This window comes from Rutidosis leptorrhynchoides, chromosome 2 (genome assembly GCF_046630445.1).
Source record: "Rutidosis leptorrhynchoides isolate AG116_Rl617_1_P2 chromosome 2, CSIRO_AGI_Rlap_v1, whole genome shotgun sequence".
Lineage (NCBI taxonomy): Eukaryota > Viridiplantae > Streptophyta > Magnoliopsida > Asterales > Asteraceae > Rutidosis > Rutidosis leptorrhynchoides.
This window is the reverse complement of record NC_092334.1, coordinates 93,301,047-93,319,097: the sequence shown is the minus strand read 5'-3', so window position 1 is coordinate 93,319,097 and position 18,051 is coordinate 93,301,047. Positions and strand designations below refer to the sequence as shown.

The window sequence follows — 18,051 nt, the reverse complement described above, 5'->3', positions numbered from 1 at the left end:
TTTTTGTGACTTGGATTTTATTAAAGTTAGGTAGGCATTTGTACCCAACTTTCAGAAAATAGAATATCACTAACTCATAATCAAGTTGAAAGCCTGAAAAGTCAAATAACTTGTGTGTATCTAGATTGTTTGACATCCATGTATATAGGTTCTTTCTATAAATATACGTTTTTTGATTGATTTGCAAAATGTAATTATTGTAGGAATTCGATATCGTTCTAGATAGTGTGGAAACGATAGTTTAAAAGTAGGTCATCAAAACAGGAATCACCGGCACACTCAATTAACTCTAAGGTGATGTTTATTTTTAAAAATGTTTTTGTCTGAAGATCTGCGGATTAAATATGTACAATTGACGTGGTCTAAAGGTTTGTATGCTGAATAATGAAGGTTGTTTGCTTTTATATCTGTAAAATAACTTAATCATGTCTGCAACACTTAGAAGCATATTTCCAAATATGGGAGTTTTGCAGACAGAATAAGACATTATTTTATCTTATGTCTTCAGAAAACAAATAGTCTGCAATAAAAACGTTTTTGAGCGCGCAGACGTAAGACATAATAAGATTTGCAAATTGAAAAACAAACAACACGCAAGAAAAATACAATCATTCAATGAGTCATATGAGCAGATAGCGCACACACACACAATTAGTCAATCATGCTAGGAAAATTAACAGAGACCCGTAGTTCATGCTGATAATTTTTCTACTGATAAATTACCTAAATAAGATGACTTTGTGGACATATCAATGTGAGGTACCGTTAAGGATTGGGTGAACCCATAAAAATCTATCAAAGAAAGTTGCTATCTGTAATCTAAACCTGCGATCTACGAGCATCCGCTTTTAAAGTTTTATAACTAAACCCCGAAATCGTTTTAGGCCCATTGTTATTCGCTACATCAATGGCAGAGCATATACTTGGTATGAACTTGTTGCTCCTTTTCTTGCTTTTGGAGTTTATGGTCACTTTGTTTTCTATCTTGGACTCTGGTTGACTTTTCGCAGCTGCTTCAAGAACTTGTAAAGTATTCGTATGAGACTGTACTTCAAGCCGGTTAAAGTACTCGAGTTCTTTCATCATAAGTGATCCAACAGTTCCTTTTGTGCCAATCTTGATTGGTGTTTCTACAGGATGCATTTTAGATGGTTTCAAAGTCATCTTTTTCTTTTTTGGCAAATGGTGTTGAATATGAAATCTTGGTCTATTTGAATGAAAAGTGAGGATCTTGTCCTTTTTTTTCTTCAAAAAGTGTAATGATCATGGTGTGGGTATTGGTATGTATGTTCATGGATATGCAGAGGAAACATTTAAGTTTGTTGGAGGGCCTCTTGATGTCCACCTTCTAACTACTTGACACCTCAGTTATAGTAGTTAGTACTAAAGATAGATCATGTGATAGGGGTAAAAAGCATCAATTTGGTTAGTTATTGCATGTGTAGGTGATGGGAGGCTTCAAAGATGAACTTTGTTTCCCTTTATCAGTAAATAAGGTGGCTTTTAAATTTCAACAATTTTTATGTCATTATTATTATCATATTATTATATATATATTATATTAATATTAATATTATATTATATTATATTATATTATATTATATTATATTATATTATATTATTATTATTATATTATATTATATTATATTATATTATATTTTGTTATATTATATTATATTATATTATATTATATTATATTATATTATATTATATTATTATTATTATTATTATTATTATTATTATTATTTTATTTTATTTTATTATTTTATTATTATTATTATTATTATTATTATTATTATTATTATTATTATTATTATTATTATTATTATTATTATTATTATTATTATTATTTTATTATTATTATTATTATTATTTTATTATTATTTTATTATTTTATTATTATTATTATTATTATTTTTTATTATACTACTAGAAAATAATAACCTTGCCGTTTTGCATTATTATGATGTGTCGTTTTAATACAAACGACCCCAAATTGCTTTTTACATGTATTATAGGAGTCAGCTTCAATTACAAGTCAATTACAGTAATCTTTAACTTTGAATCCATACACCATATTAGTTTGTTTTCTTATATTCATTTTACATATAAACTTTATTATTTTTTCTTATAAACGTCAGTTCATTTTCTTTTGCTAGAGTATCTTTATTTATTACTTTCTATTTGATAAAAAGTTTCTATTGATTTTCGATATATGTATATTAATTATTATCAATCGAAACAATAGCAGAACCATGATTGTTAAAAAGAACTTTTCCTCGCCGCAATACGTATGTCATCTTAAACTAAAATAATGTTTAAGGTATGATGTGAAATTATTTCCTGCAACAATGCGCGACCAATCATTTCAATCGTTATTATTATTAGAGAAAAGTTAACTTGTGCCCTAAGGGCACATGTTAAGAACCATTAATAATGTCAATGTTTCCATGAATAATATAAAATTGTAATTAATACATATGTAAATTAGGAAATTTGTGAGTGTAATAAATTATTGTAATTTTGTAATATATTTAGAAAGTTTGAGTGGAATAAATGAGGCTTAATTTGTGCCCTTAGGGCATTAATATTATACACGGACGGACCATGTGAAAAAAATTTATTTTTTTATCTGGATAATCCTCGTAGTTTTTGGTATTTCGCTCAAGACTATTAAAAATCTCATTAACTCCCCTCACATTTTAGACACGTGAGACTAAAAACAATTTCTAGCACCATAAGATACATTAACATCCAAAAGGTTGAGTGTTCGAGCCACAAAACAACATAAACATCCCGAGACATAATTATACAACAAATTTTACAAAATCTGTCATCTAACTTTAACGAAAAAATGGGTATTCGAAATTTACATGTTTCTACACGTTTTGTCCTAAACGAGATCTTTCAACCTCTCTCAGAACTAGCATCATGATTTTCGGTTGATTGTTCTTTGCTTTCTTCGGAAGTTAAATACTCTAAAACCTTTACAACTTCACTTATGTCGGGTCTTTTTGTCGCATCTTCTTGCAAACACATTGCTGTTATCGCTAAAGCTTGGTACAACGCCTTGATCGGGTATCTCCCTTCAAGCAATGGATCCGCCATATAGTGGAACTTTCTTCGGTCTCTAAACAATGGTTCGGCCTGAAAACAATACAAGTGCAAATATAAGATGATTTTATTATCAATAATGCGTAGCTCAGTTGGTAATGAGTGGGGTCATCATGCCAAAAAAAAAAATTATTTATTAGCTTTTTTTATAACTAAACCTACCCAAGCGATTAAATGTTGTTCTTCGCTTGGTCGTGAACCATCGATGACTCGCCTACCGCTGATCATTTCCAAGAACACGACTCCAAAGCTATAAACGTCAGATTTTCTAGTCAACCGTCCGGTCAATGCATACTCCGGGGCGCAATAACCGTAAGTTCCCATCACCTTAGTTGTGATGTGAGTTTGTTCACCGGTTGGAGCCAGCTTGGCTAGCCCGAAATCAGAAAGCCTAGCGTTCCAATCCTCGTCAAGTAGAATATTTGAAGCTTTCAAGTCACGATAGATCACCGGTGGGTCCGCCTTATTGTGCAAGTATTCGAGCCCTTTTGCTGCCCCCATTGCAATCTTGATCCTTATGTCCCATTCTAACGGCTTTTGCTCTTCGGCTCCCCAATCTTAACGATAAATACAAAATAAAGTTAGTTATTTCATTTTACGGCGTAAAATTAAATGAAAACATGGTAATGTTAATCATAGAAGACATACTAAAGAGGTGATCTTCCAGGGAGCCATTGGGCATATACTTGTAAACCAAAATCCTTTGGTCGCCATCACAACAATATCCGATTAAGTTAACAAGATTCGAGTGATCAAGAAGACTCAACAACAAAGCCTCAACCAAAAACTCTCGGTTGCCTTGGTATCCGTTTCTATCAAGTTTCTTTACAGCAACATCCTATGAAATCCGAAAAGAAGACAAAAAAACACATATTAGTACAAGGTTTGACATGATAGCTTTTCATATGATCATAATCGCGATTTTGGAACATACCGTGTCTTTTGTGGCAATGTGGCCTTTGTAGACTCTCCCAAAACCGCCTTCTCCGATCAATGAATTGTAGTTAAAATTGTTGGTGGCCGCGGACAACTCCTCGTATGTGAAAAATTGTGAAGAAATGTTCTGTTTTCCATATTTCGCTATCTCATCCGTTATATATCTTCGTCTAAAGCTATCTACATGTTTGAAAATAAATTAACCCTGATTTAAACAAACAGTTTATCACCTTGTTTTGATCATAACGAATCGATGAGTAAAGAAATCGATTAATTACCATTTCCTAGAGAGAATCCGGGGAAGGATTCTTCCTTAGTTTCTTTGAAATCGCAAGAGCCTTTCTTTCTTTTGGCTCGTTTTTGGATCATACAACACCAGAAACAACCCATCATTTAGTTTATGAATCAGGCGGCGACAACAGCGCCCCCTTGGAGTCATTGATCCATTTAGGATGTACTCACGATTGGCGTTGCGTTTTTGTCTCTGATTAATTTTGTTTAAAGGGATCGAATCACGAGACCTAGCAACACCAATGTGTGTTTCAAAGAGTTTTTAACCAACGGAATTTCTTTTAGCTCCCAGGAAGAACCAATCTTACTTGAATTGAAGGTTCCACGGAGCTAAACAGAAATTCCGAACGTTTTCTTTTTATGAGAATCTAATTTTACGTTACTTTGAATTTGCAATGACAAATAGTTTGACATGGTCAATTATATTGCTTCCGATAATTTAGTTGTTAATGCATTTTAGGCCATTCAAATCTATAGGTTATGTTGCTGTCTGATATTTAGTATAAATTATACAACTGAAATTTATATGGTTTAATTAGTGATTACTACCCTTTAAGTGAGTATTTTGAAAGTTGAATATAATGTTATAAACATGATTTAGACCGGAAAAATTTAGTCTTTCCAAACTCGTGTTCACTTGAAACAAATTAAATTTCTTGAACAAATGCATCACCATATTTCTTGAATAAATGTACCCGAGCTATATCTACTTACAAAAAGTTGCCGATTACATCATCATAAAATGCTATTTGGTTCTGTATGAGGTAACCGGAATTAAAAGGAAAAGGGTCTAAAGTTACTTTATCAATATAATTTGAAGACATTTGGAAGCGTATCAATCTTTTATCTTTTTGATCATGCATATTTTAACCGAGGGGTCTTAACATGCTTGCTCAACGTAAAGGAGGGGTTTAAGGATCTTAGAACGTGGCTCTCCGGTCCGGCTACCGTGAATAACCCTGGCCGACATGATGATGTCGGCGGGGTGGCCAAGTGATTAAGTCCACCTTCGATGACGTCCGTCGATCAGAAGGCCCCAAGCAAGGTTGTAGGTACCAGTTAATAAAGAACTAACCTGTTAACCTTTAGAAGATGATAGAGGATGTAAGTTACGTAGGATGTGTGGTAGAAGATGGCTACGTAACGTGGTATGTTGCTAACGACGATTAGGGTTTGTATTTATAGGCAAACCCTAATTCTAGAACCGTCATAGGATAGTGATAATCGTTTCCATAACCATCTCCCCCGAATCACGGATATAATTATGGAAAAGATATTTGCTTGTTAGCTAAGCAACCGCCGTAAAGGGACCAGATACGGATCCGCATGCCGCATGACGCATGAGAGCACCATAGCGCATGCCCGTGTGTATGTTGCATGCGGGCTGCGGTATCATTAAGTCCCCCCAGTTTGATGTTATATGACGCAAGTCATATGATATCAAACTATTAAGCGAAAAAGAGAAAACAAAAGGACGACGAGCATTTAATGTCCTCGCGTGCGCCTCGATGCCTGTCACAATCGCAGAAGCCCATTCGGCTGACAAGACATAAAGTAACAGTGCCGCAGGCGCGTGCGAACCACGCGCGTGTTTGTAATCATTCTTAACTGACACCACGCGCGATCTGCAAATGCTACCCGTCGATTGCATTACACGTGTATGGCCACGATCACACCATTCCAACCCACGCTCCCCCAATCTTGCCTATAAATAGCCCCAAATCACACACATTTTCACTTTTCCGGTGTCAAGCTTCCCAAATACGCTCTCGCCTCCAAATCCTATCAATTCCGATCAACTCCGTCATATTCCGATCGTCATTTAAAGGTCAGTCGTTCTCCATTCATATAAAAATGACCAAAGCTAATGAAACTTTCGTAGAGAATGTAGAGTCCAACATAGGCCAGAAAAACATCGACCACTTAGTTAAGCAATACCCCCTCTAGCGGGTTACAATCCGGTACCACCACTGCCTAGCCAGCGAGCCCATCAGCCACCAGAGAATAAGGTGGCGATCTACGAACATGCTTTTAAGCATGGTAATTTTAGGGTTCCACCCACCGACTTCTTTTTAGGCGTACTAGATCATTTCAAAGTAGGGCTAGGGCAATTGCACCCGTATGCTATAGGCAAAATCGTTCTATTCGAGATGTGGTGTGTTGCACTCAACACAGTACCATTGGTGAAGGTTTTTTGCCACCTATTCCGCTTAGCCAACCACCATAAATCTTGGTTCACCTTCTTCGCACGCCAAAATTTCTCAAAAACCCCGAAATCGAATGCGGAAAGTTGGAAAGAAACTTTTTTCTTCGTCGACCAGATCGTAGTAGGCACTGGCTTCCCGCAGACGCTCATTTGGTGCGAGAAGGTAGAAAAAGATGTGAACAAGATGCCAGCGTTGGATGACGAGGAGAAAAAGTTGTTGAAGCAGTGCGTCAACGCACAACTGTTGCACCGTTCGTATGGTAATGTTATGCTGCGGTTGGGGAAGATCTCCGCGTATTGGCCTTGGGAGGATGTGCGGCCGGCCATAGTTGGCCCCGATGGAAAGGGTAGGAATAGCATAAACGCGTACTTACATAAATTTTTGTATATTTTCTAACGCAGGCATTTATTGTTTGCAGAGATGAGGATGAAGAAGGTGCTTACCACGGAGGAGATTGCTGGGATCTCTTTCCGCAAGCAGGATGTGGACAAACAGCTAGAGCAGGCAGCTGCTAGCGAACATGTGGAGGAAACGCCGGCGGAGTCAGGCAATAAACGCAAGGCGGCTGGGACGTCCGAGGCTCAGAAGAAGAAGAAGATGACTCCTAAGCAGCTGGAGGACATGCGCAACGACAATTTTGTTGCCATCGAGCCGCGGTCCGCAGACCTACCTCCCCCCATTAATGGTGAGCGTTTATTTTTTCGCATGTATACCGCGTAGAAAAATCTGCGTACTAATCTGAGTATTTTGCAGAGCATGTGGAGGAGACGCAGCCAACAACACCGCGGGTCAACCCCGAGCTGGAGGCCACTGCCACATCCAAAGACAAGGCGATACCCGTCGAGTCTGAGTCTACATTACCTCCTCCGCAAGGCAGCTTCCGTGTTGCCAACCTCCGCCAACTTTGCCAGTCCTCCGCAGAAAATGCTGCGGAGCAATCTGCATTCTTGCAGCAAATCTTCCCAGCAGAGTTCCGCGAGCAACTGGCCGCGCTGCCGTTTAACCAGGCGCTCAACGCCTTTGTCCAGAACGGGCTGGTATTCTTTGGGATGTTTGCGGATCAAGCCCGTCGATCCTCCAGCCTATACGATGTTGCACTGCGCAAAGAGGTGGAGTTGGGTTTGCTGCAGGCGGGTGTAGATCAGGTCAAGAAGGACAGGGACGCTGCTGAGGAGGCCCGCAAAGCTGTTGAATTGACTGCGGCCGAAACCAAGACCTTCTTGATTCAAGAAAGAAAAAAGAATCAAGAGCTTGTGGGTGCGGTTGATCAGGCAAAGGGGGAAACTGAGCGAGTGAGGCTGGAGTTGGAAAAGGTGACGAGGGAGAGGGACGATGCGGTTACCAACCGCGAGCTGGCCGAGGCAGATATGACAAAGCTGCGCACCGCACTCCCCGCAATTGCGCAGAAAGTGATAGACTCTGAGCCCGTGTCCGACCGGTTTAATGCCTATGTCGATGCGGTCAAGGACCATGAGGTGAACAAGGCTGTGCGGGAAGTGATCCAGGCATGCGGCCTAACTCCACCGTTCCCCGACATTGTCCAAAAGAAATTAAAGGAGGGAACGGCCGCGGCGCTGCTGGAGGCGGAAGAGGCAATCAAGTCCATCCCTATCCCTTTGATCAATGCGTTTGCGGCTGACCCGACGATGCCGCTTGATGGGTTTTTGAAGGAGGATTACTAGAGTAGTTTGTGCCGTAAGCCCTAATCTTAGGCAGGTAATTGTAAATGTATTTTGGAGCCCTAAGTCCCATGTTGGGCAGGCATGTGAAACAATTACTTATGTAATAATTTATTTGGATGTGTATATATGTTTGTCTGTTATGCATGCGTGATATCCTTGTTTATATATCGCGAATCAAAACAAATTATGAACCGCATGCGCATGCGCATAGTTAACCACAACTTATGCGTATGCGGATGGTACTGCGTAAAATAAACCAATATTTTTACTTACCTTTAATAATTTAGACTCAAAAGCTACTGCGCTATTGCTTTGTCATGTACTAGAGGTGCACTATTAGTTGTATGGTAAGCAAACGCAACTAAAAACAAACCAATGTTTTTATGCTTAGGAGTTCCTCAAGCAAACCAATGCGAGAGCGATTACGCACAAGCAAACCAATGCTTGTATTTTTTTTTTTTAAAGTCGACTTTGCAGCCATCTAGTCTGCGTGGCGCTTGGCTAGGGGAAAACCAATTCCCTTCGCCTGCCGTTATTGTCTAGCCTTGTAACCAAACAGGCTTCTGCCGCACGGGGGCTAGAGGACACCCCTTAAGTAGGCAGGAAACGCATACAAAAAATATAAATGGACAACAAAAGTATGCGCATGTAATTATTTTTATTTGGCATTAATTATGATTACAACTGCGACATATCCGAAAGGATGAAAAATACAAAAAATAATGTGCTAAACAAATTGGAGTGATCAAGTCCATCTAGCTACATGTAACATTTTTTCAATAACGTCGCATGCCAAGTGCGTTTCACAGGTTTGCCATCTAATGTCTCTAGATGGTATGCCCCGGTGTTGCTTGCTTTTGCTACCCTGTATGGGCCCTCCCAACGAGGTCCCAGTTTCCCAGTATCTTCCGCATGACTTGCATCGTTCTGGCGCCAAACCAAATCACCGCACTTATAAGTGCGTGAACGCACACGCTGATTGTAATACTTTGCGATTTTCTGCTTGTTATTTGCTTCGTTAACAGCCGCAGAGAGTCTGCGTTCTTCAAGCAGATTAAGATTTTCCCGCAGAGCTTCAGAGTTATTTTGCTCATCAAAGTTTTGTATGCGGAACGTTGGTACCCCAATCTCTGCGGGTACAACAGCTTCTGACCCATAAACCAAACTAAACGGAGTCTCACCAGTGCTTGCTTTGGGTGTGGTTCTATGCGCCCATAAAACCTTTGGAAGCTCATCCACCCAACCAACGCGGTCATGACCCAACCTTGCCTTGATTCCAGCAACTATATCTCGGTTGGTAACTTCGCACTGGCCATTCACCTGCGGATGCGCAACTGAAGTAAAAGTTTGCTTAATATTAAGCTCCGCACACCAACTGCGAAAAGGATCGCCGGCAAATTGTGTACCGTTATCACTAACAATTTCATTGGGTATGCCGAATCGACAGACAATGTCTTCCCATACAAAATTCCGCACTCTTTTCCCTGAAATTGTTGCCAGCGGTTTCGCTTCGACCCACTTCGTGAAGTAATCGATTGCAACAATTAAGAATTTGACATTTCCTGCGTGTGCAGAGTATGCGTAAGATAATGACGTAAGTAGCATATTTAGCAAATGAATGGCAATATTACCTTGGCCTTTGGGGAATGGTCCGACTATGTCGATCGCCCATTTGCAGAATGGCCATGGTGAGGAGACCGGTATCATTGGATGCGCAGGTGCCCTGCTGATAGGTGCATGTATTTGGCATGATTCGCATTGCTTGACAATACGCGCCGTGTCTGCGTACATAGTAGGCCAATAATAACCTAACCGCATGATTTTTGACACAATGGACCTGTGTCCCGAATGAAGGGCGCATGCACCCTCATGCACCTCGCGTATAACTTCCTCTGCCTCTTTCGGACCTATGCACCTTAAATGCGGTCCCAAATAGTTTTTTCGATACAAGACGTCACCCTCAAGGGCATAAAGCGGTGCCTTTGTGCGGACTTTCTTCGCATCAGAGGAGTCCGCGGGTGAAGTGCCGTCCCGTAAAAAAGCGATGATGGGCGTCATCCACGTTGGGCTTGATTCCTCAACCGGTGCCACTAGAGGCATCATGACAATAGATTTTGCGTTGAGTTCCTCTATTAGAATTTTCTTACCCATATGATCAAAAGCCAAGGCAGCTAGTTTGCTTAGTGGATCCGCCTTCTTATTTTGCCCCCGCATTACGTGCGAGATTTGAAAAGCCTCGAACTGGTCAGCGAGATTATGAACAAGCGATAAATATTGCTGCATAGCAATGTCGTGCGCTTCGAAGTCTCCGCAGACTTGATTGCATACTAGCTTTGAATCCACGTAAGCGTGCAAGATTTTAACAATTAACTTATGCGCGATGCGCATACCTGCTAGTAGAGCCTCATACTCTGCTTCATTGTTTGTGACAGCAAAATTAAACCGCAGTGCGTACGTATGTTCCTCACCGCCTGGACCTGTCAAAATTACACCTGCGCCTGCGCCAGATGCGCTACACGCACCATCGGTGTATAATTCCCATGGTGATAGAACAGGTGCGGGCGGATCTTGATGTTCTGCTGACGCTTCGACATCCGCAGGTATTTCTGCTAGGTAGTCAGCAAGTATTTGACTCTTAACCGCACTGCGTGAAGAAAAGTTTATTTCATGTTCTCCCAATTCGACTGCCCACTTGGCCATTCGGCCAGAAATCTCGGGCTTGTACAGTACCTGTTTGATTGGCTGATCAGTTAGAACCACAATCGGATGTGCTTGAAAGTATCAGCGCAAACGCCGCGCTGTATGGACAAGCGCATATACTAGCTTCTCTATTGGCGAGTAGTTTACTTCGCTTGATGTCAGCGTCTTGCTTACGAAGTAGACCGGCATTTGTGTCTTTTCGCGGTCTGCGATGAGAACTGAACTGATTGCTTCCTTTGATGCCGCAAGGTACAGCATTAACGTCTCCCCAGGGACTGGCGCAGTAAGTGTTGGTAACTCTGCAAGCACCTTTTTCATCTCCTGAAAGGCTGATTCTGCTTCCTGAGTCCAGACAAAATCCTTTTTCTTCAAACAGTTTTTCAAAGTGTTAAAGAATGGTAGCTGACGCTCTGCGGCTTTTGACAAAAACCGCGTGATTGCTGCGAGCTTCCCAGTGAGACTCTGCACATCTTTCTTTGTTTTCGGAGATGGTAAATTATCAATAGCTTCAATCTTTTTGGGATTAGCCTTGATACCCCGCGCTGTCACCACATGACCTAGAAACTTGCCTTCCTCCTCTCCAAAGCTACATTTAAGTGGATTAAGCTTCATGTTGATCCTTCGCAGAGACGCAAATGTTTCTAGGATGTCTGCGAGTATGTCTTCTTCGGTGTTGCTTTTGATTACCAAGCCATCGACATACGCTTCAAGATTTCTGCCAATTTGAGGCTTGAATGCTGCGTCAATTACACGCTGATAGGTCGCGCCCGCGTTCTTCAAGCCGAAAGGCATCTTTGTGTAACAATAAATACCCTGCGGCGTATGAAAAGCAGTCTTGTCTTCGTCTTCCGCAGCCATTAGAATTTGGTGATAACCTTTGTATGCGTCCAGAAAGCACTTATATCTGAATCCAGACAAAGATTCAACCTTCCAGTCTATCTCCGGGAGAGGGTAATTGTCTTTAGGACATGCTTTGTTAATGTCTTTAAAATCAACGCACATTCGCTAGTTACCATCAGCCTTTTTCACCAACACCGGATTGGCAACCCATGTTTGATAACGCACTTCGCGTAGAATGTTTGCTTTGACAAGGTTGTCTACTTCTGCGCATAGCCAATCACTGCGGTCTAAAGCCATATGCCGCTTCTTTTGTCTAACAGGTGTGAGCGATGGATTAACATTCAATTTATGTTCCGCAATGTCCCGCGGGACACCTGTCATATCTGATTCGCGCCATGCGAAAACATCTGCGTTTGCGGACAATATACCATGTAACTTAGCCTTGGTTTCAGCTGATAAACCTGCGCCGATTTTTATACCCTTATCTGGATGCAAGCGATTAGCAATGACCGCACTGCTTGCAATCTGCTCCCCGACGCTAGGGATGTTAATTTGCACAACTGACGCACATATCTCAATCGTTTGATGTGACGCCATTGTGGCAACTCCTCCCTTAGTAGGAAACTTAATCAAACCGTGCACTACCGAAGGTATGATGTTAAAACGCCGTATGAAATTTCTTCCCAGTAGCGCATTATATCGCGAAGTCGAGCGAACCACATAAAAGTCAACTAATTCGTTCCTTATTAACTGCGGATTCTTGTCATCTTCGAGCTCTATTAATAACTCTATCCGTCCCACGGGCCATGAGCTTTCTCCGGAAAAACCAGACAGCGTGATATCAGACGGACGTAGCTGCGCCTTCACGTGTGCGGGAAGAAATTGATAGCAATGCTCGTACATAATGTCAACGCCGCTCCCAGTGTCGACATGCATGCGCTTGACCTGCACCCCGCAAGAAGGAATGCGGCACTTGATAATGATAGGTTCATTCACCCTGTCAATTGACATCACAGGAGGGAAAGTGATTGGAAGAAGTTCCCAATCCTGATGATCGTTATACTTTCTTCGCTGAACTAATTTCTCTGCGTCAACCATGTTAATGGTTAAATCAGCATTTTTGGTCTTATCCACTTTCTGCCACGCGAAGGTTTTAGTTTTTGACCCCTCTTCTGCGGCTTTCCCTTTATCTTTCTTTGGCGGTTTGAGGTGATCCAACTTACCCGCACGGAGCGCCTCCAGTACCCGTTCCATCAAGTTTTTACACCTATTCGTATCGTGCCCGTAATCATCGTGAAATTCACAATACTTTGTCTTATCCCGCTTACCAAATTCTGTAAGCGGAGTTGGGACCGCGAAGGTCGCGCATACTGGCTCCGTCGCCAAAATTTCTTTGGGCGTTTTGGATAAGCTTTTAAGAAGCGCATAGTTCTGATTGTTGATGCCGCGCTGATTATTGCTTCGATAATTGCCATTAGATCTCCCCTTTTCACTTCTGATAGGACCGCCACTATGGTAACGCCCGCGAGAATTGTTTCCGCGGTTTTGATCTCGTGAGCGGTCATCATCATCCTTTTTTTCATTTCGCGAGCTGCTTGTGGGAACATCGTTATCTTCGCCACTCCGCATATAATCGTGACATTCTTTAAGCCCCTCAGCGTAAGTTGTTGGCACCGTATGACGCAAACGCTTGACTAGCGTTGGGTGCCGTTCTGAATTGATGCCATGTATGAGTCCTGATATCTGTTGTTCTGGCTTGAGATCTGGAATGCGCAAACATTCATTAGTATACCTTGTGAGATACTCTCCCAAAGATTCCTTGGATTTCTGCGTAATATCATGGCATTTAATGTGAGTGCGCTTGCGTGGTCTTTGATTCTGATACTGCAATAAAAACTTTGTTCGCAGATCCATGAATCCGGCAATACTGCCCGCCGGGAGTTTATTGAACCATTCGCGAGCAATGCCCTGCAAGGTCATTGGAAATATTTGGCACGCAACCGGATCCACCCAACCTTGAGTGCGCATTGCACCCTCAAAGCGCTGTAAAAAGTCATCCGGATCGGACAAACCATTGTAAGTACCTAGCGTACCAGGTATCTTTGGTGCTGCTGGAAACGGATATGCAGTTATGTGCGGAGGAAATTTGTCAAAAGTAGTCGGTAGCTCGAAAGGTGGTTTAACAGGATCCCCTTTTAAACCCGCAAAGAAACGCCGCATCATGTCCTGAACGAAGTCAGGCTGTGAAAATAAGTGAACCATGTCAGGGGGTGCGGCCTGCATAAATTGCCCTGCAAGATTAGCCTGCCCCTGAATATTTTGCCAAGGTTGACCCTGCATCTGCGGATATACCCACGGCTGCGGTGTTGGAAAAGAGGGATTACTTGAAGATGCCGAATACACAGGTTGTAAGGGGAGCGAGACATGTGGCGCAGATGCCTGCGAAAACTGAGGATACACACTCAAGAGCCCAACCGTTTGCGCTGTGCTTTGTTGTTGCGCTGTTATTGGCGCCCAATGAGAGTTTGCGTCTGGAATGACACCAAATCCCCAGCTGTTAAGTAACGCCTGCGCATCCGCAGGGGTTAAGAATTGAGAAACTGGGCGCGGTGGTTGCCAAGGTTGCAGGGGTGTAAACGACGAGTTTTGCTGAATAGTCTGCGTCTGCAGAGGTATCGAAACAGTGGTACTGTAAATAGGTACCTGGCCGCAGCAAACTACATGTGGTCCCATGGTTTCGCCACCAGCGTTTATCGGGATAACCCTTGGATCCACCGATGAAAAATCCAACCGCGTGGTTGTGACTGGTGAGTTTGCTCTTGGCGGTGTAACCCCATCCGGATATATCGGCTTAAACCGCTGAAAGGGTTCGCCGAATACAGGTGGGGGGTACATTGTGTACCCTGCTTGAGCAGCCGCCTCCGTAGTCAAAACTGGCGTTTGCTGACTACCAGACGGCGCGTGTTGAATTGCTGTTTGAGTATGCTCCGATGATTCCTCGGAAGTCATGATACTGTTAAAAAGAAAAAATTCAAAAAATTCTGTAAATAGCGAATCATAATTCAAAACCTAAAAAGAAAGAACAATTAAACAGTTTTGAATTAATTCGACTCTCAATGAAAGCACCACTTGATCATGCATATTTTAACCGAGGGGTCTTAACATGCTTGCTCAACGTAAAGGAGGGGTTTAAGGATCTTAGAACGTGGCTCTCCGGTCCGGCTACCGTGAATAACCCTGGCCGACATGATGATGTCGGCGGGGTGGCCAAGTGATTAAGTCCACCTTCGATGACGTCCGTCGATCAGAAGGCCCCAAGCAAGGTTGTAGGTACCAGTTAATAAAGAACTAACCTGTTAACCTTTAGAAGATGATAGAGGATGTAAGTTACGTAGGATGTGTGGTAGAAGATGGCTACGTAACGTGGTATGTTGCTAACGACGATTAGGGTTTGTATTTATAGGCAAACCCTAATTCTAGAACCGTCATAGGATAGTGATAATCGTTTCCATAACCATCTCCCCCGAATCACGGATATAATTATGGAAAAGATATTTGCTTGTTAGCTAAGCAACCGCCGTAAAGGGACCAGATACGGATCTGCATGCCGCATGACGCATGAGAGCACCATAGCGCATGCCCGTGTGTATGTTACATGCGCATGCGGGCTGCGGTATCATTACTTTTGGAACCAATTATTCAAGTACTATGTGTAACAACTTAGTGCCTAAAAAAATTGAAATTTTTGTGTGGCGTTTGATGAAGAAAAGACTACCGGTTAGGATTGAGTTAGACAAAAGGGGTATTGATCTACATAGTGTTCGATGCCCCCTTTGTGATGATGATATTGAAACAACGGATCATACCTTGCTTTTTTGTTCGTTTGCTCAAGACATTTGGAAGCGTATCAATAATTGGTGGGGGTTGGGATCATTTTCGAATCTTAGTTTCAATGAGATTCTTCGAGGCAACTCAGGTGTTTCTATGTCTCCTTTCGGGAAGAAAATATGGCAAGCTATCGAGTGGATATGTACTTACTATATTTGGAAGAATCGTAATAATCGAGTGTTTCGAGGAAATTCGTGGAGTGCAGCGGTTACTCTTAATGAAATTCAAGTAAAACCCTTCGAATGGATTTTCCTACGTAAGAGAGGAAAAAAGTTTGACTGGTTTACTTGGTTGAGCAACCCACACTTGTATCTTTCGAGCTAGTTTTCTTATATGGTTGCTCACTTCGCAACCTATTTCTCATACTGTAATTTGTGGACGTTGTAATATTTTCTATGCTTATAATATTCCTTGCTTTTCAAAAAAAAAAAATTCAATATAATTTGAAGAGCCGATTACGTCCTTGACTCATTATTTTAGATCAACTTAATTTATCAATATAATTTTGTGACACGATATATGACGTACAACAATCCTAACAATTCTATTTTTATGTCGTACTTGTCACTCCTTATAATATTAGTTCACTTCAAATATTGAAATAATTTTGTAAAAATTATGTAAGCATATGATTTACTCATTTTAAAAGCCGCAAAAAGGATGGTCCTATTATCCACTTATTCGATTTTCAAAAAATCACATCAAAATCCACTCTAGAACTAATATCTTCTTTTAATTTTAAGGTGAATAAAACTTAACTATAAAAAAAGATTTTTTCGTTACTAAATATTCATTAGTCGATTCACATTGAATGTCATAATATGCGTAATCAATCATTGATCCGCAATATTATTCTTTCCAATCTTTTTTGATGGAGTACTATAGACTGGAAGTCTTATTTAAATGATCATTTGCAACGTTTTTAGTGAAAATGATAACACTCGATCAAAATTTTCTAACAAAAATAGAGAACAAAAGATGGCATCTAGCAGATTTGTTGCTCTTCTTCTTGTACTGATAATCGCTTATTTTTGTTCAACTAATGCAATCGGCCCAGGTAAAATGTATCATACCATACGATTTAAGTCTTTACGTATTACGTGCATTTGTGAAGATCCCATTTGATTGTAAGTAAACAATGTTAATTGTATTGGAATTTACAGGATCACGCAGAATATTAGATCTTGACTGTACATCATCATGTTGTAACGATGTAGATTGTGATGCGTTATGCGCAAAGCCAGTTAGCCTTTCGGGTATTGGAATTTGTAAATCCATTGAAACTTGTGGTAGCAGTGGTGTATGTTGTTGCGTAGCATGAAGCAGCATTGTTATGACGGTTTACAAATTAAACTTTGTTTACTATTATTATTCTGTTTGTTAATAAAATGAAATTTGTATTGGAGTAAATGTATTGGATTGGATTTTCTCGTGTTCCATGTCTCATAATTTTTTCATTTTTATGTAAAAACTAGTAAAATGACCCATGAAATCACGAGTTGTTTAAACGAAACAATTTAATAACATGTTTTAGGTATTAAGCGAATATAAATGCTGAAGTCATTTATTTTAATGACCCGTTTGACTAAGAAACTTGTCGTTGTTTTTACAAATATATAGAGACATGTATTTTCGCATACATATGTAACGTAATTAATTTCGTAAAAAAATCCATATTTGAATATTAATAATTTAATAATTATTATTATAATTATAATTATAATTATTATATTAAAAGTAAATAATAATAATAAAGTTCGCTCAAAGTTGAGTATTTATATTTTTAATAATAATAATAATAATAATTAATAATAATAATAATAAATGCCTTTTAAATTTTTTTAGAAAATTAAAATTACAATTTAGGAGATATTAGTATTTTCTTTTATAAAAGATTTTCTATTATTTTTTTAATTAAATTAATATATAATTATGATATCATTATTATGAAAATTAAATGATAATTAGCTTAATGATGACATCATCATTTTAGAGCTTTATATGACTATATAGATATTAATAATCCACTTTTATAATAATAAAAAGTACTCTGTAATAATTATATAAGTTTTCTTTTTATTCTTAACTCTTGCATTTAGGAAAAAAAAAATATGGAGAAAGTAAAGGTAAACTCTAAAGTGAAGATAAAGTACAATATAATTATGCGATTTTTTAAATCATGTGTTTTTTGTCCGCAAACAACGAGCTCGTGATTTTTTGGATTCAGTGAATGAATCTGCAATTCGGCTTCTGGAAAAAGGAGCTTGACCTTCAATTTATATTTTTACTCCATATTATTATCTAGTTTTTGGTACACACTTTTGGTGAATATATTATGTTGAATAGTAACTTCAATTTTATACTGTTAAGAAAAGTTCTAATTTATCATAGCA

The 18,051-nt window shown here is 39.9% G+C and overlaps 4 protein-coding genes across 4 annotated transcripts; 2 read left to right on the top strand and 2 right to left on the bottom strand.

The window, feature by feature from the left end:
- Positions 1 to 819: 819 nt before the first annotated feature.
- Positions 820 to 1,164, bottom strand: LOC139888076 (uncharacterized). The gene has a single exon (XM_071871108.1). The coding sequence runs from the start codon at positions 1,162 to 1,164 to the stop codon at positions 820 to 822; it is 345 nt and encodes a 114-aa protein (XP_071727209.1).
- Positions 1,165 to 2,907: 1,743 nt separating this feature from the next.
- LOC139888075 (probable serine/threonine-protein kinase PBL23) lies at positions 2,908 to 4,443 on the bottom strand. Its single transcript, XM_071871107.1, has 5 exons — positions 4,329 to 4,443; positions 4,049 to 4,230; positions 3,763 to 3,952; positions 3,277 to 3,671; positions 2,908 to 3,147 (listed from the first exon to the last, which is right to left on the bottom strand). Exons 1-5 carry the CDS (start codon positions 4,441 to 4,443, stop codon positions 2,908 to 2,910), a joined length of 1,122 nt encoding a protein of 373 aa, XP_071727208.1.
- A 2,525-nt stretch (positions 4,444 to 6,968) lies between these two features.
- LOC139888074 (uncharacterized) lies at positions 6,969 to 13,419 on the top strand. The gene is made up of 3 exons (XM_071871106.1): positions 6,969 to 7,233; positions 7,302 to 8,053; positions 13,273 to 13,419. The coding sequence occupies exons 1-3, from the start codon at positions 6,969 to 6,971 to the stop codon at positions 13,417 to 13,419; spliced, it is 1,164 nt and encodes a 387-aa protein (XP_071727207.1).
- A 2,059-nt stretch (positions 13,420 to 15,478) lies between these two features.
- LOC139888072 (uncharacterized) lies at positions 15,479 to 15,982 on the top strand. Its single transcript, XM_071871105.1, has one exon. The coding sequence runs from the start codon at positions 15,479 to 15,481 to the stop codon at positions 15,980 to 15,982; it is 504 nt and encodes a 167-aa protein (XP_071727206.1).
- Positions 15,983 to 18,051: the final 2,069 nt, after the last annotated feature.

Bases quoted from the DNA above. Each gene is read 5' to 3' on its own strand.
- LOC139888076 (XM_071871108.1), bottom strand. From the start codon at position 1,164: ATGACTTTGAAACCATCTAAAATGCATCCTGTAGAAACACCAATCAAG.
- LOC139888072 (XM_071871105.1), top strand. From the start codon at position 15,479: ATGTGTAACAACTTAGTGCCTAAAAAAATTGAAATTTTTGTGTGGCGT.
- LOC139888075 (XM_071871107.1), bottom strand. From the start codon at position 4,443: ATGATGGGTTGTTTCTGGTGTTGTATGATCCAAAAACGAGCCAAAAGA. The intron at 3,953-4,048 runs GTATGTTCCAAA...CGGATTTCATAG, and splicing joins ACATTGCCACAAAAGACACG to GATGTTGCTGTAAAGAAACT. The intron at 3,672-3,762 runs GTATGTCTTCTA...TTTATCGTTAAG, and splicing joins CCTGGAAGATCACCTCTTTA to ATTGGGGAGCCGAAGAGCAA.
- LOC139888074 (XM_071871106.1), top strand. From the start codon at position 6,969: ATGAGGATGAAGAAGGTGCTTACCACGGAGGAGATTGCTGGGATCTCT. The intron at 7,234-7,301 runs GTGAGCGTTTAT...AGTATTTTGCAG, and splicing joins CCTACCTCCCCCCATTAATG to AGCATGTGGAGGAGACGCAG. The intron at 8,054-13,272 runs GCATGCGGCCTA...CACTTCTGATAG, and splicing joins CTGTGCGGGAAGTGATCCAG to GACCGCCACTATGGTAACGC.